Source organism: Mchenga conophoros, linkage group LG23 (assembly GCF_057382185.1).
Source record: "Mchenga conophoros isolate Kocher_MC1m ecotype Shallow Benthic linkage group LG23, M_conophoros_male_GT1.1, whole genome shotgun sequence".
Taxonomy (NCBI): domain Eukaryota; kingdom Metazoa; phylum Chordata; class Actinopteri; order Cichliformes; family Cichlidae; genus Mchenga; species Mchenga conophoros.
The window spans coordinates 25,894,821-25,914,957 of NC_140547.1; the positions used below are offsets into that span (position 1 = coordinate 25,894,821).

Genomic DNA, 20,137 nt, shown 5'->3' on the forward strand with positions numbered 1-20,137 from the left:
GCTCCCTCCAGCTTCCCTCTCAGTAGTGCGGGTTGGATGGTGTTGAAAGCACTGATCCCACACTGCTTCAATAATGTTGAGGTCCGGGCTCCGGGGAGGCCAATCCATGACCGATAGTGTTCCACTCTGTGTTTTTTGTCTATCCAGGTATGTTTCTACTGCATTGGCAGTGTGTTTTGGATCATTGTCATGAAGAAAAATTAAACTGTTTCCAATCAGATGATTTCCAGATGGTATTGCATGCTGGATCAAAATGTGATGGTACTTTTCTATGTTGATAATTCATCAGTTTTGACAAAGATCTTCAATATCGTTGACTGAAATGCAGCCCAAACAATGTCGGAGCCTCCACCATGTTTTACAGATGACTGTAAACACTCACTGTACCTCTTTTCTGCCTACCGGTCTGCATATTAATGATGATTAGAACCATAAACATTCAGATCTGGATTCATCACTCCATCAGACTGGTTTCCACTTCCTTTCAGTTCAGGCCTTTTCTTCCTGTTCCCCTTCCTGTTTAAGAATGGCTTCCTGACAGCCACCTTCCACTGAGACCATTTCTGATGAGGCTTCAGTGAACATTAGATGGATCAGCTGAAGGTCCAGATGCATCTACCACTTCCTTTTTTCCTCTGAAAGACTTAAGTGAAGTGGAAATGTAGCTAATGCCCAAAGAAAAACTTTGAGAGGTCCTTGGAAAGCCTGGGGAAATACTGCTCAAAACCACTTAGAAAATTACAGGAAATTCTGACTTCTTGGAAGAAATGTGGGCTGGGGCAAGACTTTTGTTCTCCATTGAAGTTTTCAACTTTGTAAAATATAAGAACTACAAAGAATAAATATTAGTGAAATATTTACGTTTTAAAACCGGTGATTAGCACCTTTTTGTTGTCGGTACAAGAGTATAACTTTTGATATTTAGACTACAATAAGATTTTTTTTTAAAGTTTAGTTTTTTTGTTATGTTTTTTAAATACGTCTTTTATTTTCAGTTATTACTTTCTTATTCCAGAATTTTTTTCACATGCCAACGATCAAACATAATTTTTAAGTTAAGTTTCAGTTTCAGAGTTGTAGGCGTCCTTGCAGCTTTCGCTTTCTCTGAAAACACGTGGTCACTCTTGGCTCTTCTCTGTACTGACTTTCTCCCTCCGAAAAGCCTGCGTCATGTTGCTTTAAACTCAATTAAAAATACATTTTATGTACAGTGTCGTTCTCTTTGACTTTGTACAATGACAAAATACATCTTGACTCTTGATGTTATGCTTACAGGGGCAGCTTTAAACAAAAAAACTCCTGTGTATTTTTTTTTCAGGCATGCTTGGTAGCTGTCAACAACAGCCGTTTTTCCCTCTTTGTGATTGGCTGTCTCGTGGAAAAGGGCGGGGGCTTGTCGTAAATGGTGTGCGGTGATTGGCTGATAGTGTTCCGTAAAGTAAGCTGCGCCACTGGAGTAGAAAAAAGGTAGGAGAGCTGTTAGGGACTCAAGCGTTTTCGGAAACACAACTTACTTCCCGTGGAAGCTTGTTCACGTTACCTTTACATTAAAGGTAAGTTACATGACTTACATGTTCAAAAGGTGACGTTGTTTTATATTAATCGCATCTGTGACCCTTTTACACAGCAAGCCGTGCTAGGAGAGCACTTAAACTTGCTAATCGGTAATGCTTAAAAAAAACGACTCCTGCAAACACTTGATGGCAGTTTACGGGATATAAGCGTTCCTCTGTGTATGTGTTAATATTTGTGTATCTGTCCGTAGCCGTTATTTAAATCAAATCTTAACTTTTTACACGCTTACGTCCATACCTCCAACCATTAGGGGTCCGAAACGTAAATAATTACCTGTCAACCCCGTGTAAAAGTCGGGATCTTAGTCGATGTGTAACACCAGATAAATTATTGTATATGCCGATCTCTCAGGTGAGGCATCAACATATAGATAATCTATTGAGTCTTGTATTGTTAGACGTTAAAATAAGGGGCTCTGCTTGAATCTTAAAAAAGACACATTACCGATTAGAGTTTGGCTGAGGAGAGCTGGAAAGGACCACAGGGCTGCCTTAAGTGACTTGGGGAGCCAGAAAGATTAAAAATTAAAGCTGTGAAATGGATTTATTGGCTATGATCGTCTCATGAATGTGGAATTAGGTCATATATATATAGATACACATACGTTTAAATACTCTTAATGATATATTTTTTAACTGATGCTGGAGGCAGAGTCGCATTTGTGGGGAAATTGAAACCTAAGCTGACCTTAGACGCCTCCTACATTCAGGTTTAGCCACTTGGAACAAGATAAATACAGATAAGATTGCGTTTGATTTAAAAAAAACAAAACAACAAAATGTTAATTTGTCTCTTCTTTAGCTGTCAAACAATCCTGTTTTACAATATGGGAATTAATCTGTGCAGCTAATTACAGTTTGAGCTTCAGTGTCTATGAAATCCAGCTACTTTTAACAGAAATCAGTGTTGGATGTTCCTTTACATCATCACACACATCTTTCTTTGTTTTTACTTTCTGATCTTAAGTCAGAGCACAACTGAGCCAGGAAGGAGGCGGGTGGCAGCCCGCGACAATCCTCGAGTCAGCACTTATCATTTCACAATTTCTCACACTGTAAACAAGCAGCTGGTTTTCTGTAGTGAGAAAAATGTTTTGGAGCTTCCTGACCTTTGTCTTCTGTCCACAGTGATGCAAGGAGAGTCAGAAATAAAAAAATATTTTCAATTAGATCTTCAAATTATTGAATTATCCTCATATATTTATGGATTTAAGATGAGTTCTTAGAAAACCAAGCTCAGAACAAATGACTAAAAAATGTTTCCTTTATTTATTCAGGATTATTATACACTTCTACACTGTATATAAACTTTAACTAAGTATCCACGTCTAGCGAATTCTCAAAAAGCGTAAATTCCCTTTAAAGGGTTTTTTAAAAAGTCTCAGATTTCTGCCACTTTTATCTCACAGCCTCATGATAATAGATTCTGTATGTTTTTATTAACTGTTGTGTGTCTACAGTGGAAGACTGCAGACAGAAATGTGACATACATGTCGATAAATTTACAAACATGATCTGCTTTTGTGGGCGTTTAATAACCCAGCTAGGGTTTTCTTCAGTCTTTGATGACACACCAGTGAAAAAGTATATAAAATCAGACTTTTTCTGCTTATTTCCAGCTCCATATTTTCACTCCTGGACTCTGCTAGAGTAGCTTTGCATGATTCCCAGATTAGAATAATAATAATAATAATAATATTATATGGCGGCGATCGTGGCTCAAGAGTTGGGAGTTCGCCTTGTAATCGGAAGGTTGCCGGTTTGAGCCCCAGCTTGGACAGTCTCGGTCGTTGTGTCCTTGGGCAAGACACTTCACCCGTTACCTACTGGTGGTGGTCAGAGGGCCCGGTGGCGCCAGTGTCCGGCAGCCTCACCTCTGTCAGTGCGCCCCAGGGTGGCTACAATGTAGCTTGCCATCACCAGCGTGTGAATGTGTGTGTGAATGGGTGGATGACAGGTTGTGTAAAGTGCTTTGGGGTTCTTAGGGACTAGAAAAGCGCTATACAAATACAGGCCATTTACCATTTTTATTTATCTCATACTTGGTCTCCAGTTCATTCTCTGTCTAAGCTGTTTTAGCTCCTTCACTTTTAAGCTGACTTTAAGCAGCTCTGATTGGCTGCCCCTCACTATCAAGACTTTTGTTGCACATGTTAGAAATATGTGCCCTCCATGACATCATAAAGATCAAAGAGTAGGAAAATGAATTTTTGAAACTGAGTATTTAGAGCAGTCTGAGGCTAGAGCGATTACTCGCACATACACTGTCCTCATTATTTGAGGCTCTGGTGCATGAACATCCACCACGAAACAGGATATGTATGACAGAAAAAATGCTTTAACATTTCTTATCTGTGAAACTAAAATGGTGAATAATCTTGCCTGATGCTCGGTAGAAAAGCCTGTATATATGTAGCCACCTTTTGTGCTTTTTAGGAAAATGATGAAGCTGAGCAATTTGGCCATCACCTACCTGTTGTTTTGAAACTGAGTGGCACTGATTACCTCTTATTTCTGACACTAACACAGATAAAAAGCAATAAAATTAAGTTCATGTTTAATTAGCAAGATGTGAAAATACAGATTTTAGTGAAAAAACGCACCAAGAGAGTTTATTTTATTGGCATCGCTGAGCAGGGGAAGTATGGGCTCAAAATGTGGTCATAAATATTTTGTACTTGTAAAAAAGATTTGTATGTGTAAAAAAAAAAAAAATTTGTGCATGCGTAAAAAAGATTTGTGTGTGTAAAAAAGATTTGTGTGTGTAAAAAAGATTTGTGTGTGGACTTAGCCCAAAAAAACCCCTGCAAGTTACAAGTATGAATTTTGACCCTATTTTTCTTCCTTTAAGCTGATTGGTCAACGTCATGTCAATCACAAATTCTGATTGGATTGTTACATTTGTGATTGACATGACATTCACCAATCAGATGAAAGGAAGAAAAATAGGGTCAAAATTCGTAGTTGTAACTTGCAGGTTTTTTTTGGCTAAGTCCACACACAAATCTTTTTTACACACACAAATCTTTTTTACAAGTACAAAATATTTATGACCACATTTTGAGCCCATAGGGAAGAGGCTATCTCACTGCTGGTCATTAGTAAGAATGCAGCTTTTAGACTCTCCCGTCTTCTGCGTAGACTGTGCCACATCGTGCAAAAAATGTCCTGACAGAGCTGCTTTCATTCACCAGAAGATGGCGCAGTGGGGCCAGCTTCAGATGCTGGACAGCAAGTACCTGGAGCAGGTGGATCAGCTGTACGATGACTCGTTCCCCATGGACATCCGTCAGTACCTGAGCAAGTGGATCGAAAGCATCGACTGGTAAGAAGTCCGAATAAAGGGCAGCGTCTTTTTTTTTTTTTTTTTTGGCAAACGTTTCTCATCGACTCGTTTGAACCATTAAAAAGTTGTTTTTATTGTAATACCTGTACTGATTTACCTGAATTTTTTTTATCTGGCATATCCCCTCCATACAATAAAAAGAGGAATAACTAACACTAAAACAAGAAAATCAAAGGTTGCAAAGTAAATCAAAGCAAAGGTTAAACTGGATGTCCTGATGGAAAAGAAAACTGTAGGTGCATTTGTATCGACATCGTAGACCAAACAGAAGCGAGCTCACACTTGTGGACGTGGATCTGGATCTATGGTCCTGCACTGGAAAACAACAGGGTCACCAAGGATATGGAAAGCTTCATGACATTGTATCCACAATGCAGGGATATCTTTGCGCATATTGAGAGTTTTGGTTCAGCTGCAAAAATTTAATTACATGTGGGGGAAAAAATCCTCACAGCCCATAAAATCCTGGTTGTAAAAGTGCAGAAATACCTGTCCTTCATCATCATTTCAGCATCTGTTCATTAACTGTTCCATTGCTAGATTTTTATCAGACCAAAGCAAAAGTGTTTGAGCTAATGAGACTGATAATCATGGACTTCTCAATATTTGGATAAAGGTTTTGTTGAAGCACAGCATTTGCTGAAAACCAATTTGTAACCCTTTCAAGGTTAACCCCAAACTGAGCGTCTTCTGTTCATGCTACTCAAAGACTTACTGTGGTCTCCTCAGGGACACGGTGGCCATGCAGGACTCTCTGGCCACGGTTCGTTTCCACGACCTTCTCGCTCAGCTGGACGACCAACACAGCCGCTTCGCTCTGGAGAACAACTTCCTGCTGCAGCACAACATTCGCAAGATCAAGAGGAACTTGCAGGTCCGACCCTGGATTCGAAATACTTCTGTGTGAGGCAGGTTAAATTCCTTTATGTAACTAAAAGTACGAGCGGTTCTCTCTCCAGGATCGCTTCCAGGAAGATCCCGTCCACATGGCCATGATCATCTCCAGAAACCTGAAGGAGGAGCTGAAGATACTGGAGATTGCAAAGAGCACAGAGGTAAAAGCTGCAGCTCGGTTTCGTTGTTAGAACATAACTATGACAGCAGAATAACACCCGACAGATCTAAATCCTTCCGTTAATCAGACTCTGGCTTTAAATACACATTTACTTTTAGGCTCACACATCTGGGGTTTAAATTATAGACGAGTGTTCAGGATTCAAACAGCTTATAGGTGGATTACAGCCAGCTTCTGGTGCAGGTAGACCATCGTAAATCCTACCAGATGCAACTTAAAGCAAGAGAAAAGATGCTTTCAAGACAAAAATAGCTGAACAAATGATAAGAATTGTATTACTTTTCCAACTTAATGGCTGCTTGAATGCTCCAAAATAATGCTGATGCATGGTGCGTACACGTCTGCATGCTCTATGAATCAAAGCCCAATATGCACACAGGGACTGAGTTCTCATTCTTCAAAATGAAAAACCAACAGAAACAACCTCAGAATCAGCTTTTTTCTTATGTACTATAACTTTAGTGCATTAAATAAAGCTGTAAAAACCATTTCACCTTCATGCTGTTTATATTCTCTTACTCTCACAGAGTAAAAAAATAAATCATCCTTTTTTTGTTTTTTTTCCCAGTAATTTTTCATCTGCATGTTATCTTTCCACTCAAACACAGAAATTTCTATTTCACAGCCACAAGCCGTAATCAGAAGATTAAAGCAACCTTCTACTAGATCTAAAAGATAGAAAGAATTGGAAAGGATCTACTTCATTACACCCCTTATACCTATTTTTTTTTTTTCATGTATAAAACTGCAACGCTTGTGGGATAAATTACTTTTAATTTAAAAGGAAATACCATCTGTCCATCCATCTATCTTCTTCCGCTTATCCGGAGCCAGGTCACGGGGGCAGCAGCCCAAGCAGAGATGCCCAGGCCTCCCTCTCCCAAGCCATCCCCACCAACCTCCTCCACTTATCTGGAGGAACACCAAGGCATGCCAGCTGTGTCCTGGGTCTGCCCTGGGGCCTCTCCCGGTGGGACATGCCTGGAAAAGGAAATACTTGCCTGTGATATCCTCATTGATCCCAGAGTGATGTTTTTGGCCCTGATGAGAAACTGGCTAAAATTTGCTCCTCTGCAGACAGATCAGTGGACAAAACTATGACCCAAGTGAAACGTCTACAAGTCAGAACACTTGTCAAATACCTGAAAAGTCTGAACACCTTAAAACTACAGCAAGTGTTCCTTCTTTATTTAGCATGTTTTGCGATTCTGTTTTCTTCCCTCTTCTTTGTTTTTACTTTTAAATGCCTTATCTAGAAATCTGATTAAACATGAGGGTAGCAGCACGGGTTTCTGTTCATCTACACCACATACATTAAGATTGATGCAGTTTTGCTATCAAAACTACGATATACTCTGTGATAATGATGCTTAATGTTAGCTAAGGAGAGCGGATTTTGTCTTAAGATTGAGACACTTGGAGTGGGTGTAATCTTGATCTGATTTCGTTGTTTAGCAGAACTTTAACATCTACGTCTAAATTAATACCTGAATTCAGTTTCACTTTTCAAGGTACCGAAGAGTCTAAACCTGTTTCTGTTTCAGAGACGTTAAAATGTGTGACCTCTGTTTCGGTAGGATGAGACTGATGGGGCAGTGTCGGCCATGGTGGTGGAGAAACAGAAGCTGGACAACAAAGTGAAAGAGATGAAGCACATAGTCCAGGTAAAACTATTACGCAGCGTGTAGGTCCCAGCTCGAGGTTGGCCCGGCTCTGCTGGAAAATCTCTAACGGGCTCTTTGACTATCAGGTGGTGGATCAGAACATTAAGAACGTAGAAGACCTGCAGGACGAGTATGACTTCAAAGTCAACACACTGAAGAACAGAGGTGAGGAAATCGTCCAGGCTCAGCTGTAGAGCCAAACCCCAAAATGTGATTGCAGTGATTTGGATGGCTGAGGAAGTACTTTTGGTAATACAGTGAAGATCAACATGTCAAGGGGCAATTTGAGTTATGGAGGCAGAGAAATAATTTCAGAGAGCTGACGGAGTTTTGAGGTTTTGAGCTAAAGCGCACTTGTTGCCAAATGCGGTGATCTGATCTTAAAAAATTGGAACAAAGTAGCTCGTGTTGGTAAAATTACAGAGTGAAAGGCCTTTTCCAAACTGACATATATTAAATGCTCTTAAAAGTTCATTTAAAATTCAATCTATGTTGCTTCCAAGTTTTAATTGTGTGCATTTTTTTTTCCTTCTTCCTCCACAGAGAATGAAATGAACGGCATGACGGTGAAGGACCTGGAGAAGGAGAAGATGACAGTCGGGAGGATGTGCTTTGAGCTGAAAGCCAAGCGTCAGGTGACGAGAAACACGACTAACATATAATCCCTTTGAGGTCACTGGGCTGTAACAATAAAGTCATTTTGATCTTATAAACTTTTTCTTTCTGAGGAGTTTTAAACGCCATAACAGGACATTTGATGTGACTGATGCGATGGACTCTTGGGTGTGGGTTTTTTTGTTTTGATTTTTTTAGGACGCTGTGCTCGGGCTGAACGAGCTGCTGAACGTCACTCAGGCCCTGCTGGCAGAGTTGATCTCCGAGGAGCTGCCCGACTGGAAGCAGCGTCAGAAGATCGCCTGCATCGGTGGCCCGCCCAACGCCTGCGTGGACCAGCTGCAGAACTGGTGAGCCGCCCTCTCCATCCCATCTCTTCCTCTTTAATCGCCTCTTTCTTCACTTCCTCTTCTGCTTAGCCATCAATCTTAGTGTCTTTTTCATTCTTCCACCTATATTTAATATTTCCCTCACCTTCCTCATCGTAATTTTTCCATCAGTTTTTTTTCATCAGTTCATTTTGATTAAACACCTGCGAGGATGTGAACCTGTTTGAGAAGAAAGGTTAAAGGGGTTTAATAAGATGTTAAAATAGTTTGATAAAAGACGTAACATGGTAGATAAACAGATGAAAGTGGTCACTAAACGATATGGAAAAATCCTAAATGGAGGAGATAAATGACTGAAAGTAAATGGAGAACCAAAAGTAATCCAGGGTCCAGTTCATGAACAGTTCTTCGGTCGACTGGGTGCTTCATCTGGTGTGTTATCTGATCTTCTGTCCTCGCCCTCCTGCAGGTTCACGGCAGTAGCGGAGAGTCTGCAGCAGGTCCGTCAGCACCTGAAGAAGCTGCAGGAGCTGGAGCAGAAGTTCACTTATGAGAACGACCCCATCACATTGAAGAAGGCTTACTTGGAAGGCCGAGCTCTGGAGCTCCTCAAAAACCTGCTGTCCAAGTATGAAACCCTTCACTCTTTATTGTTATCATTATTATTATTATCATTATTATTGCTGAGTGTTGTTATTATTGGCTGTTAACCTGGATTCTGATCTGTGTGAAGCTCTCTAGTTGTAGAGAGGCAGCCTTGCATGCCCACCCACCCACAGAGACCACTGGTGTTGAAAACAGGCGTCCAGTTTACGGTGAAACTTCGGTAAGAAGTTAAATGTGAAGTGTTTACGTGTCTTTCTGCCCTGACCACTAAATCATTTTTACATTTATATAAGTTATATAATAATTCATATAATTTCTCATTTATATAATTTCTAAAAAAAATAAATAAAACAGAACCAGTTTATTACCACTCTTGGTCCTGTCATGCTTGGTATTGATCCAATACTGATACCAACATTGGTATCCATACTATCTATACATCCCTGAGCCTGGCTCTGCTGGAGGGTTCTTCCTGTTAAGAGAGAGTTCTTCATCCCACAAAATAAATAAAATAAGAATTTTTCCTTCTTTGTTTTGTACCCAAATGAAATGAAAACGCAGAAATTGCGTCAGGTGATGTTTATCTGTTGGTGAGCGTCAGCTTCCTGTTTCAGTCTCGTTTCCTTTCGGTTCAGGTTTCTGGTGAAACTGCAAGAGTTTAACTACCAGCTCAAAGTCAAGGCCCTGTTTGATAAGTAAGCAAATTCTCACCTTTGCTTTTGCCGCTTTGAATCATCATGCTGCATGTTTCCAAATATGTAACACTTTTTTTTTTTTTCTCCTCAGGGATGTTACAGAGAAGAAAGGGTACGTCTGAAATGTATTCATACACATTGAAATATATAACGTGTTATTCAGTAACGCAGCTGATTAATAGCTTTCCATTGATCATCTTTGAATCAGGTTCAGGAGGTTTAACATTTTGGGGACAAACACCAAAGTCATGAACATGGAGGAGTCCAACGGCAGTCTGGCAGCAGAGTTCAGACATTTGGTAAAATCAGTGTCTTAGTATTAAACCCACAGTATTCCCTTCCACTGGTTATATATTGTTTTTATTATTTAGGGAGATTTCTTAGACACCCTAATAGTGATACCTTTCCAACTTAATCTCCATACAGCAACTCAAAGAACAGAAAGGACCTGGAAACAGAACAAATGACGTAAGAGCCTTTAAAACTTTATTCCATATAATACACAAACCTGCTCTGTGTGTTTGAGACTGCAGGTCACATACTGGCTGTTTTACAGTCATCATAGAGGCCTTCAATATGCAACAGACTCGTCTACCTGGATGTTTTTTCTTCCTCTTCTTTAGCTGTAGGAGCGCGCCCTCCTTCTCTGCGCTTATTCTCTTGTGTGGTGGAATATAACCATTAAATTAGTAATTCTGTCCAGGCCGAATGTCACATGAAAATCACCGTTTCAGCTTCCCACGGCATGTTAGTGCGAAAGCTTCAAAATAAAAGTTCTTTAGAAAAAACTGAAGGGATTTTATAGAACTAACAGTGGCCTAAAAAATCATTTTATATGTAATGCACACTAGAAAAAGAAAAGAATTCATTGTCCCGCATTACAGCTTACATAGCTATATGAGGAACCTTGTTCTACTTTATATGTAACCTCTGTAAATGTGACGTAAGGACAGATATGGACACATAGTTTGTTTTGTTGGAGAAAGATTGTAAACTACATTTGATGTGGTTTTACGTGTAGATTGGTGATGTGGAGTGAAGTTTAGTTACAGGAACGTTGCATGCTTCCTGCAGAGGCTTGGGGAAGGGTGTTGTGTGTTTTGGGTAAGCTGAGTGTGTCTCTGGGTGTTCAGGGTCCTCTGATCGTCACCGAGGAGCTCCACTCGCTCAGCTTTGAGTCGGAGCTGCAGCTCAACCAGTCCGGACTCGACATCAAACTTGAGGTGAGACCCGCCCTTTGTTCATGCTCAGAATTAAACTGGAGTTGATAGAGGAGATTAAACCCTGCTGCTTCCTCCTGTCGTTTTATTTATTTCTAGGCCATTTCTCTGCCCGTGGTCGTCATCTCCAACGTCTGCCAGCTACCCAGCGGCTGGGCCTCCATCCTCTGGTACAACATGCTGACCACGGAGCCCAAAGTGAGAACACGCTTTGATTTCAGTCCGCTCCTAGCACCTCCACGTACCCTCGCTTTTGTCTCTTACCAATCTCCAACTGTCATATTTTCCAGAACCTGAAGTTCTTCCTCTCCCCTCCTGCGGCGAAGTGGTCTCAGCTCTCCGAGGTGCTCAGCTGGCAGTTCTCCTCCGTCACCAAGCGAGGCCTGAACCAGGAGCAGCTCAACATGCTCGCTGATAAACTGCTCGGTGAGACGCACAAAAATAACATGTGGTAATGTTTTAAGAAAATTCAAGGCCACTAAATATCTTTTAAAGTCTCTGTTTTATTCATAACAGGCTTAAACCTTAACTATAACTAAAGATCTTAACCCTCAATCTGTCGTTTCTTTACTACTGATGAAATATAAGACGATCTGAGGCTCAGAAAGCTGCAGACCAAAACGAATGGCTCAAAGTCAACAAATGGCCGACTGTCACTGCTGTGCTAATAAACTTCTACCTGCAGCACACATGAATAACCTGCAGATGTTTGTACCTGGTTGTTTTTCTGTGAAGGAACCAAAGCTCAGAGGAACCCGGAGGGACTCATCCCCTGGACCAAGTTCTGCAAGGTGAGCCATAGTCTGATAAGCCTCATTTATCCAGCTGATAATGATTTCATTTATATTCAAAACCAGGAGACTCAGAGGGCAACGTAACAATCACAAAGGTTAAAACTTAAAAAAAAAATGCAATTATGCAGGTGTTGATGTAAATAGTTACAAATAAAAACAAAGTCCGTAAAGACTGTTTGATACACTGTACTGCCAAAAGTACTCACTCGCCTGCCTTCACACACACACATCAACTTGAGTGACGTCCCATTCTTAATCCATAAGGTTTGATATGATGTTGGCCCTTTGCAGCTATAACAGCTTCAGCTCTTCTGGGAAGGCTTTCCATAGGTTTAGGAGTGTTTTGAGGAATTTTTTACCATTCTTCCAGAAGCACATTTGTGAGGTCAAACTGTTGATTTGAGGACAGGACTCTGTGCAGGCCAGTCAAGTTCTTCCACACCAAGCTCACTCATCGATGTCTTCATTGACTTTACTCTGTGCACTGGTGAACAGTCATGTTGTACCAGGAAGGGACCGTCCGCAAACTGTTCAAAGCTGAGAACATGATATTGTCCAACATGTCTTGATATGCTGAACCCTCTATGTTCCTTTCACCTGAACTAAGGGTCTGAGCCCAACTCCTGAAAAACAACCCACATCATAATAACCGCTCCAACAAACTTTACACTTTGCACAATGCAGTCAGACAAGTACCGTCTAGACCAGGGGTCAGCAACCTTTAACACCCAAAGAGCCATTTGGACCCGGTTTCCACGCAAAGGAAAACACTGCGAGCCACAAATACTTTTTGACATCTAACATGAAGATAACACTGTATGTATTGTTTTTTACCTTTATGCTTTGTGTGAACAACTAAGGTGTGTTGCTTATGAAATCCATGAAGTGCTACAGAGAAAATTACATTTTATTTATGTAATGAACACATTTTGAACTCTTAAAGAAATATAACCAAAGGAAAACGATCCATGTAGCAAAGAAAAACTGTTGTGTGCCACCCTTATATCGCCTTTGGGCTTTTGGAGCGTAGCAGAGCCTTGACCTGAATTTTAAAAAATAATTGGAAAAAAGCACTACGCTACTATGCAACGGGGCGATTGTGGCTCAAGAGTTGCCGGTTCGAGCCCCGGCTCCGACAATCTCGGTCGTGGTGTCCTTGGGCAAGACACTTCACCCGTTGCCTACTGGTGGTGGTCAGAGGGCGCCAGTGTCCGGCAGCCTCGCCTCTGTCAGTGCGCTGTGGCTACAATGTAGCTGCCATCACCAGTGTGTGAATGTGTGGATGACTGAATGTAGTGTAAAGCACTTTGGGGTCCTTAGGGACTAGTAAAGCGCTATATAAATGCAGGCTATTTACTAAAAAATGAAAAATAAATATTTGCATAAATATTTATTTATTTACTTATATTTATTTTACCTGGTAAATGTGTGTGGCGGGGCGTGGTCTGCAGTGCCGCTGCATGTGAGGAGGCGGACGCACCTGAGCGGCACCCGCAATCACGCCTCGCCGCCTTAACGTCTGTGCTCTCTATGCTGTTGTGTTGGTGTGTGTCGGGCTGTGAGCTGAAAAGCTACAGCCGGCTGTATACGTACAGCAGCTGTGTGTGAAAAGTGGTCAATAAAGAGATGCTGAAAAGCATGTTCATGGAAATATCGTCAGGTCTGCCGTGGTATGTTTACAATGGAACTTCTGCTGCTGAACCTCTGCGCACAGTGAAGTGACTTTCATCTTTGCGCGGGACTGTAAGCGGTCATCTGTGAGGCGTGAGCGGTGTTTGTTTTTAACATAGTTCACGGTGGAGCTGCTGACATAATGTGGATCTGAAGATCCATAATTGGCCTACCAGGGGTTGAAAGTCTCGGGAAATGCACGGCGTTTCGGCGGGTATACCGGCTTCCGCGAGTGTGACGCTATTTTGAGCGACGAAAAATAATAAAATATAATTTTATTTTTATATTTCAATATCACAATAATCTTCCAATTTAGAACTACAAGTTTAAAAAGAACTAACACAAAAAATACACTTCAGCTAAATACTTGTCATTTATTTTCCCAAACCACGCGGAGCCGCAGTATAAGGACTGCGTCTACACCAGGTTGCCGACCCCTGGTCTAGACTGAAAACTGTGATTCTTCGCTCCAGAGAACACGTTTCCACTGCTCTAGAGTCCAGTGGTGGAGTGCTTTACACCACTGCATCTGACGCTTTACATTGGCAGTCTTTGGTGATTGACTTTGGAGAAAGTCTGCATCCCACAGCTGACTGGAATATTTAGTAGTAAGGAAATTTCATGCCTGGACTTGTTGCACAGGTGGCATCCTGTCACGATACCATGCTGGATTCATTCAGTCATTCATTCACTGAGCTCGTCAGAGCGACCCAAATGTTTGTAGAAACAGTCTGCATGCACAGGTGGTGGATTTTATCCAGTCGTGGCCATGGAAATGACTGGAACACCCGAATTTTAAGATTTGGATGGCTGAGTGAATACTTTTGGCAACATAGTGTATTTATATCAGTGTCTTCATCTATATCCATCTAACAAGTGGGTATCTTTGTCATCAGCTTCTTTTCTATTGGCCCTAAGTTTACTCCCAAATAAAGCTTTTAAAGATTGTTTTAATGTTGAGTATAACTGACGCTTGAGCCACGTTCCCATGGCTGCAGCCTCCTCAGGCAGCTTGCTCCAAAGCCTTGACTCTGGAGCAGCTGCCTCGTGATCTGAGCCAACAAATATTCGCCTGTAATCACTTCTATTCATCGTGCACTGAACCAGACTTTGTGATTCGTCCAGCAGCAGAGCGCAAACGAGAAGGCGTTCCCTTTCTGGTTGTGGATTGAAGGTATCCTGGACCTGATCAAAAGACACCTGCTGTCCCTCTGGAACGATGGGTGAGTGGCGCTCTAGTGAAGCTGCGAGAGTCCGTGGGGGGAGAATTTAAGCGGTAAACATGAGTTTGTTTGTTTTCTCCTCCTGCAGCTGCATCATGGGATTCATCAGTAAGGAGAGGGAGAAGGCTCTGCTGACTGACAAGTGTCCGGGCACCTTCCTGCTCAGGTTCAGCGAGAGCAGCCGAGAGGGAGCCATCACCTTCACCTGGATCGAACACGACGTCCACGGTAATAAAGTCACTTCATTTGACCTTCATTTACACTTTCAACAACACAAAACTTGACATTTTGAAGGTTTTCATGATTAAACGTCTCTAAAGATGTGGCTGACGAGACATTTTTATTTTGGGAGATTTCTCTACGACTTCAAATCAAACCACATGAACCAATAGCCTTGATGTCCTGTGCAAGAAGTAAGTTTGAAGGAGGTTTAGTCCTCAGATTTAATCTCTTTGGTCTCTTTTTCCACGCAGACAAGCCGGTCTTCCACTCCGTGGAGCCGTACACGAAGAAGGAGCTTTCCGCCGTCTCGCTCCCCGACATCATCCGCACCTACAAGGTAATGGCAGCGGAAAACATCCCAGAGAACCCGCTTCGCTTCCTCTACCCCAACATACCCAAAGACAAGGCCTTTGGGAAGTACTACCCCAAACCATCAGAGGGTAAGAGCTGCTGTTACGTTTGGTTTTCGCCCATAAATACTCTGATACTCTGCAGACCTTCATCCAAGCTTCATTTACCTTCCAGCTGCTGAACCGATGGAGTTTGAGGACACGGACAAGACTGGCTACATGAAGACGGAGCTCATTTCGGTTTCAGAAGTGTAAGCAGAGAGAAACAAACGCATCACGACTAAAGAGAAAGACTTAACGTGTAATCATGGTTTGTGTCCGTGTGGTTCAGACATCCGTCCAGGCTACAGGACAACATGATGCCGATGTCTCCGGACGACTACAAGGCTCTGGAGCAGTACGTGAGCCCCAGAGACATTGACGCTGTGGTGAGTCAGCACTGTTTAAACTATAAATTTGGTATTAGCCGAGCAGTAGTAAAACTTCAAAAAAGTACAACGCAAACCAGAAATGAAGGCTGTTCACCTTCAAAGTAAAAGTTGCAATCTTTGTAACCTAGGGTGCTTGGGAAATAAAAGCGTCTGGACTTCTTTAAGTTTCCTTTAACCTCCTAGGACCCGAACTCTTCCAAAGCATGCATTTTTAATTTCTTTTTGATATTTGGGCATATTGGGGCCCGATGAATGTAAAAACAAAGAATTACCAGATTTTTTTTTTTTTACCTTTTGTTTTTAAGAAAAATAAGAGCCACATATGAGGATATTCGTTTAAAATTTTGACAGAACAGTAGCAGTATAATGTCCTCGTAGGTGTATATCAGGCCCTTGTAGAGCAAAATTGAGTATTTTGGTCTAAATAACCCAAAATGTGATGTCCACATATGTGGACACCAGGTCCTAGGAGGTTAAGATGTTTCACCTCCTATCCAAGAAGCTTCTTCAGTTCTAATTGATCCTCTATCGAATCACAAAGTCCAAGGTGTGAAAATGGTGTGGGTCACAATCAGCCAAGGTGTCGGGTGTACGCCTTGTGAAGCCCAGCCCCACCCTATCATGTGATTTACTGAGGTCAGATGGCCCAGGGTGTGAGTGGGCGTTAAGGTGTCTGGGAAGGGATCTCAAAACTGGCGTATAGATGGCAGACAGTTGGCGTTGTAAACCATCGCCTCTGTTCAAAGACAGTCGTTCACAGTGGACATAGATGGCGTCTTTCACTCTCTTTTTCAAACCATCTGTCCTCTCTGTCCAAAATGTGAACATTGGCATCCTTAAAAGAGCGACCTTTGTCCTTTAGATGCAGATGAACAGCTGAGTCTTGTCCCGTGGAGGAAGTTCTTCTATGTTGTGCCATGCGTTTATGAAGTGGCTTTAAGTCCAGATGCTTTTCTTTCCAAGCTCTTTAGACTATGATGACCTGGATGACTAAGAACCTTCACAGACACTCTTTGTCACCCTTTGCCAGAGCTTTTATTTTGAAGGCAAACGATCTTGAGCAGTTGGGCAATGTCTGTAGACAAGTCCAACTGCTCACAAGGAGGTCTTTGCCAATCGGATGGGCAATACGCATTTTTCCCTAGCAACAGGTGGTTGTCAGGGACCAAATTGTCAGTACGTTTAACTGAGGCTTTAGCAATTATTTTCCCACCAACTATCACAATTCATTTCTCTCTCACAACTGGTCTGTAAGCGTGTGTGAGTGGAACTTTATTTGCTCGATCCTACATCATCACAATGACAAAATGGCGGACAAGTTAATATCACATGCTTATTGGTCATGTGTCCTCAAATCCTCAGTTTTACCCATCATCACTTGAAGTTGCTGGTTGTCATTGACTCTCTTGTCACCACCTTGCTGCTCTCTGTGTGGATGGCCCTTTCAGCACCACCTTGTGGCAGTATGCAGATTGCAGCGGGCAAGCAGGAGCCCGAGGATTTGGACTGATTCTGGTTCATCTTCACTTTCATTGTTTCCATTCGTGTGTGTGTGTGTGTGTGTGTGTGTGTGTGTGTGTGTGTGTGTGTGTACTTACTTTTTGGTGAACGAGGTCGCCACAAAACCGAGAGGTCCTGTCAGCAAGACCATCAAGTTTGGTGCAACCAGGAGGGTGAACCTGAAGATCAAACCTCCTAAAACATGTTACTGTTGTCTTCTGTCTATGCAAAGATGCAAATTAATGGAATTTTGCTCTGCATGCTCTGAATGGGGACAATTGTCCAAAACCCATCAGCAGTGATTCCCCTCACTTGGCCATCAGTTAGAAATGATGAAGGAGCTTATTGATGGCGTCTGAAAGCAGCTGGCGCTGAATCCTTACACTCTGATGTCATTTAGAGATGAAAAGAGAGAAATTTTGAGTAATCTTTGTCTCTTTTTTTAAAAACATGGCAGTATAAATGACCTTCTGCCCCTGGAGAAACAGTTTTTGTTTTGTTTTTCCTCTTGGCACTGCATGATGTCATTGAAAAGGGACTTCCTTTTATGGACACCAGTTTCTAGTGTTGGGACAGGCTCCAGCCCCCCTTTACTGCATCAGCTGTTCCTGTTGTCTATCCCTCTACAATGTTTCTGTCTGTCTTCTAGGTCTGCTTTCAGGCCAACAATCTGCTGGATCTCGAAGACTTTGACCATCAGGTAGATGCAGCTTCAGCGTTGCGCTGCTGTGTGTTAAAGTTTAGTCGGTGTAGCTTTGACACACCTGCTGCATGTTGCCATACTAATGTTTAAACTCCCTCAAGTGTTTAGTACATCATCCTCACTTGTGTGGGCCGCCCAGGTAGATTAAGTTTATTTCCTTTTTTTTTTTTCTTCTTTAAAAGAAAATCCATCTGACAGGACAACACGGTCCATGATTTGGACAGCCCTCCTCGTTCTTATTTTCAAAGTTTAGGGTCCAGCATGATTTTGGAAGGGTTTCTAAAGATTTTAACATTTATTTGGCAGTTTAGCAGTCAAGACTTGATCGGAAGGCGAGAGGGTGCAAGGAAAGATGACGCAAAGGATTGCTGGTCGACCAAACCCAAGCTTTCAGCTATAAGGCATGCGTGCCTGCTAACCAGTAAACTAAACTGCACCACTGGTTTTTAGACTGGCTTCTGACATGCCAATTTCTGATATGACTTTGAACTGGTTTCTGACCCTTTTTTTGACATGAGTTTTGACTGTTTTCATTTTTATTTGAGTCGGTAGCTGGGCTTGGTCTCAGTATTGTATTTTTTCACGTAATCCAGTCTGCCTCTGTGATGTTGAGCTCTGTACTGTGTGATTTAGACCACTGGCTACAGGACACATTGTTCTTCATGTAGCTGAGAATATTTCCCAGATGTATTTTGGCCTAAATTGTCTCAATTTTGTTGAAATGAGAACATTGATAATAAAAGCATGAAGCTCTTCTTCCTTGCTAACCCTGTTACCCTGTAACTGCCAGCACGTTTTGTGTTTTTCTGTTTTCTCTGTAATATTGTAGGTTCTTTACCTTACAATATAAAGCGCCTTGAGGGAACTGTTGTTGTGATTTGGAATTATATTAAAAATAAAAAAATTAAATCAAATTTTACTTATTTCTTTTCAGATGAGTGCAGCAGACTTTCGAGATGGAAACTGAAGGGAAGTCATATTCCTTTGACCTTCATTCTTCTCCTTGTACTGTACTTTTCACCAGAGGTCATCAGGTTATGTACTCGACTCTTAGATTCCTGTATGATTTTGACAGCACGGTCACCTTTCAGAAACAGGAGAAAATTTTCTCCTTTTTATTTGTACATAGTGTTTCTTTTTGATTAACTGTGAACTTTAAAGCCCTCAGTATCCTCTGCTGTAAAACTGTAGCATTTAAAACGTTTCTGCTTGCTTCATGAGAAATGATCATCATAAATGACTGTTTGGATTCATTTTATCAGTATAATAAATGCTTGTATTAAAATGAGTCAGTCATGCTTTGTTTTTAAGGTATAAAAACCTACTCTTTCACTCACCCCCTCCCTGATCCTGTTGTGTGGTTTCTTCCTGTTTAAAGGGAGTTCTTCTTCCCCACCATCGCATCATTTGATGGTTAGGGTTCTTTCAGTAATACTGTCTGATCTTTACCTTTATAATAAAAAGCATTAAAACAACAGTTGCTATAAAATTATATAAAAAGTATAAAATTAAGTTAACCTCCTAGCACCTAGCGTCCACATGTGGACATCACATTCTGGGTTTTTGCTCTACAGGGGCCTGATATCCACTTACGAGGACGTTATGCTGCCACTGTTCTATCAAAATTTAAAACAAATGTCCTCTTATGTGGATCTCATTTTTGTCAGAAACAAAAATCAGGTTAAAAAAATAAATAAAAAATTCTGCTAATTGTTTGTTTTTTACATTCTTCAGGTCCCAATCAGCCCAAAGAGCAAAGAGAAATCAAAAAGGCATGCCATGAAAGAGTTCGGGTCTTCGGAGGTTAAACTGAACTAACACACTGTTAAGGTTACAGGTTTCACACTGATATTTTTCTGCTGCTTCTAAACTGGGCCAAGTAACATCAGTATAACGATTGATACATGTACTGTCAACAGAGCAACTGATTTTACAAAGATGAGAGTTTAAACAATGCAGACCAAAAACACAGATGCTGCAGTGTGAGAGGAAAAGCATTGTGAGGTAACATACTATTCAAAGGATGTTCTTCAAAAGTTTTGGCCAGTAAGGCTGGAAAAGCTCTAATACATTAATAAAGTTTAGACTTTGTGAAGGCAGGAAGTGAGTTGAGACTCAC

General features: G+C 41.5%; 1 protein-coding gene across 4 annotated transcripts; it reads left to right on the plus strand.

Annotated features, from left to right (window-relative positions):
* Positions 1-1,420: 1,420 nt before the first annotated feature.
* Positions 1,421-19,303, plus strand: LOC146547367 (signal transducer and activator of transcription 1-alpha/beta-like). Of its 4 annotated transcripts, none has more exons than XM_085264117.1 (25): positions 1,421-1,553; positions 4,769-4,899; positions 5,650-5,794; positions 5,880-5,975; positions 7,573-7,659; positions 7,746-7,824; positions 8,203-8,294; positions 8,473-8,624; positions 9,073-9,231; positions 9,337-9,429; positions 9,845-9,904; positions 9,996-10,016; positions 10,113-10,203; positions 10,331-10,372; positions 11,038-11,127; positions 11,224-11,322; positions 11,415-11,550; positions 11,860-11,915; positions 14,715-14,812; positions 14,901-15,040; positions 15,286-15,474; positions 15,560-15,635; positions 15,716-15,812; positions 17,965-18,015; positions 18,953-19,303. In XM_085264117.1, the coding sequence occupies exons 2-25, from the start codon at positions 4,772-4,774 to the stop codon at positions 18,983-18,985; spliced, it is 2,310 nt and encodes a 769-aa protein (XP_085120243.1). In that variant the 5' UTR covers positions 1,421-1,553; positions 4,769-4,771; the 3' UTR covers positions 18,986-19,303. The 4 variants fall into 4 exon arrangements, with proteins under 4 accessions (XP_085120243.1, XP_085120245.1, XP_085120246.1 ...); XM_085264119.1 differs by having other exon boundaries at positions 14,718-14,812; XM_085264118.1 differs by having other exon boundaries at positions 1,431-1,553; positions 4,772-4,899.
* Positions 19,304-20,137: the final 834 nt, after the last annotated feature.

Coding starts and splice junctions, on each gene's coding strand:
- LOC146547367 (XM_085264117.1), top strand. CDS start 4,772: ATGGCGCAGTGGGGCCAGCTTCAGATGCTGGACAGCAAGTACCTGGAG. Junction 8,295..8,472: donor AGCTGAAAGCCAAGCGTCAG/GTGACGAGAAAC, acceptor TGATTTTTTTAG/GACGCTGTGCTCGGGCTGAA. Junction 9,905..9,995: donor GTCAAGGCCCTGTTTGATAA/GTAAGCAAATTC, acceptor TTTTCTCCTCAG/GGATGTTACAGAGAAGAAAG.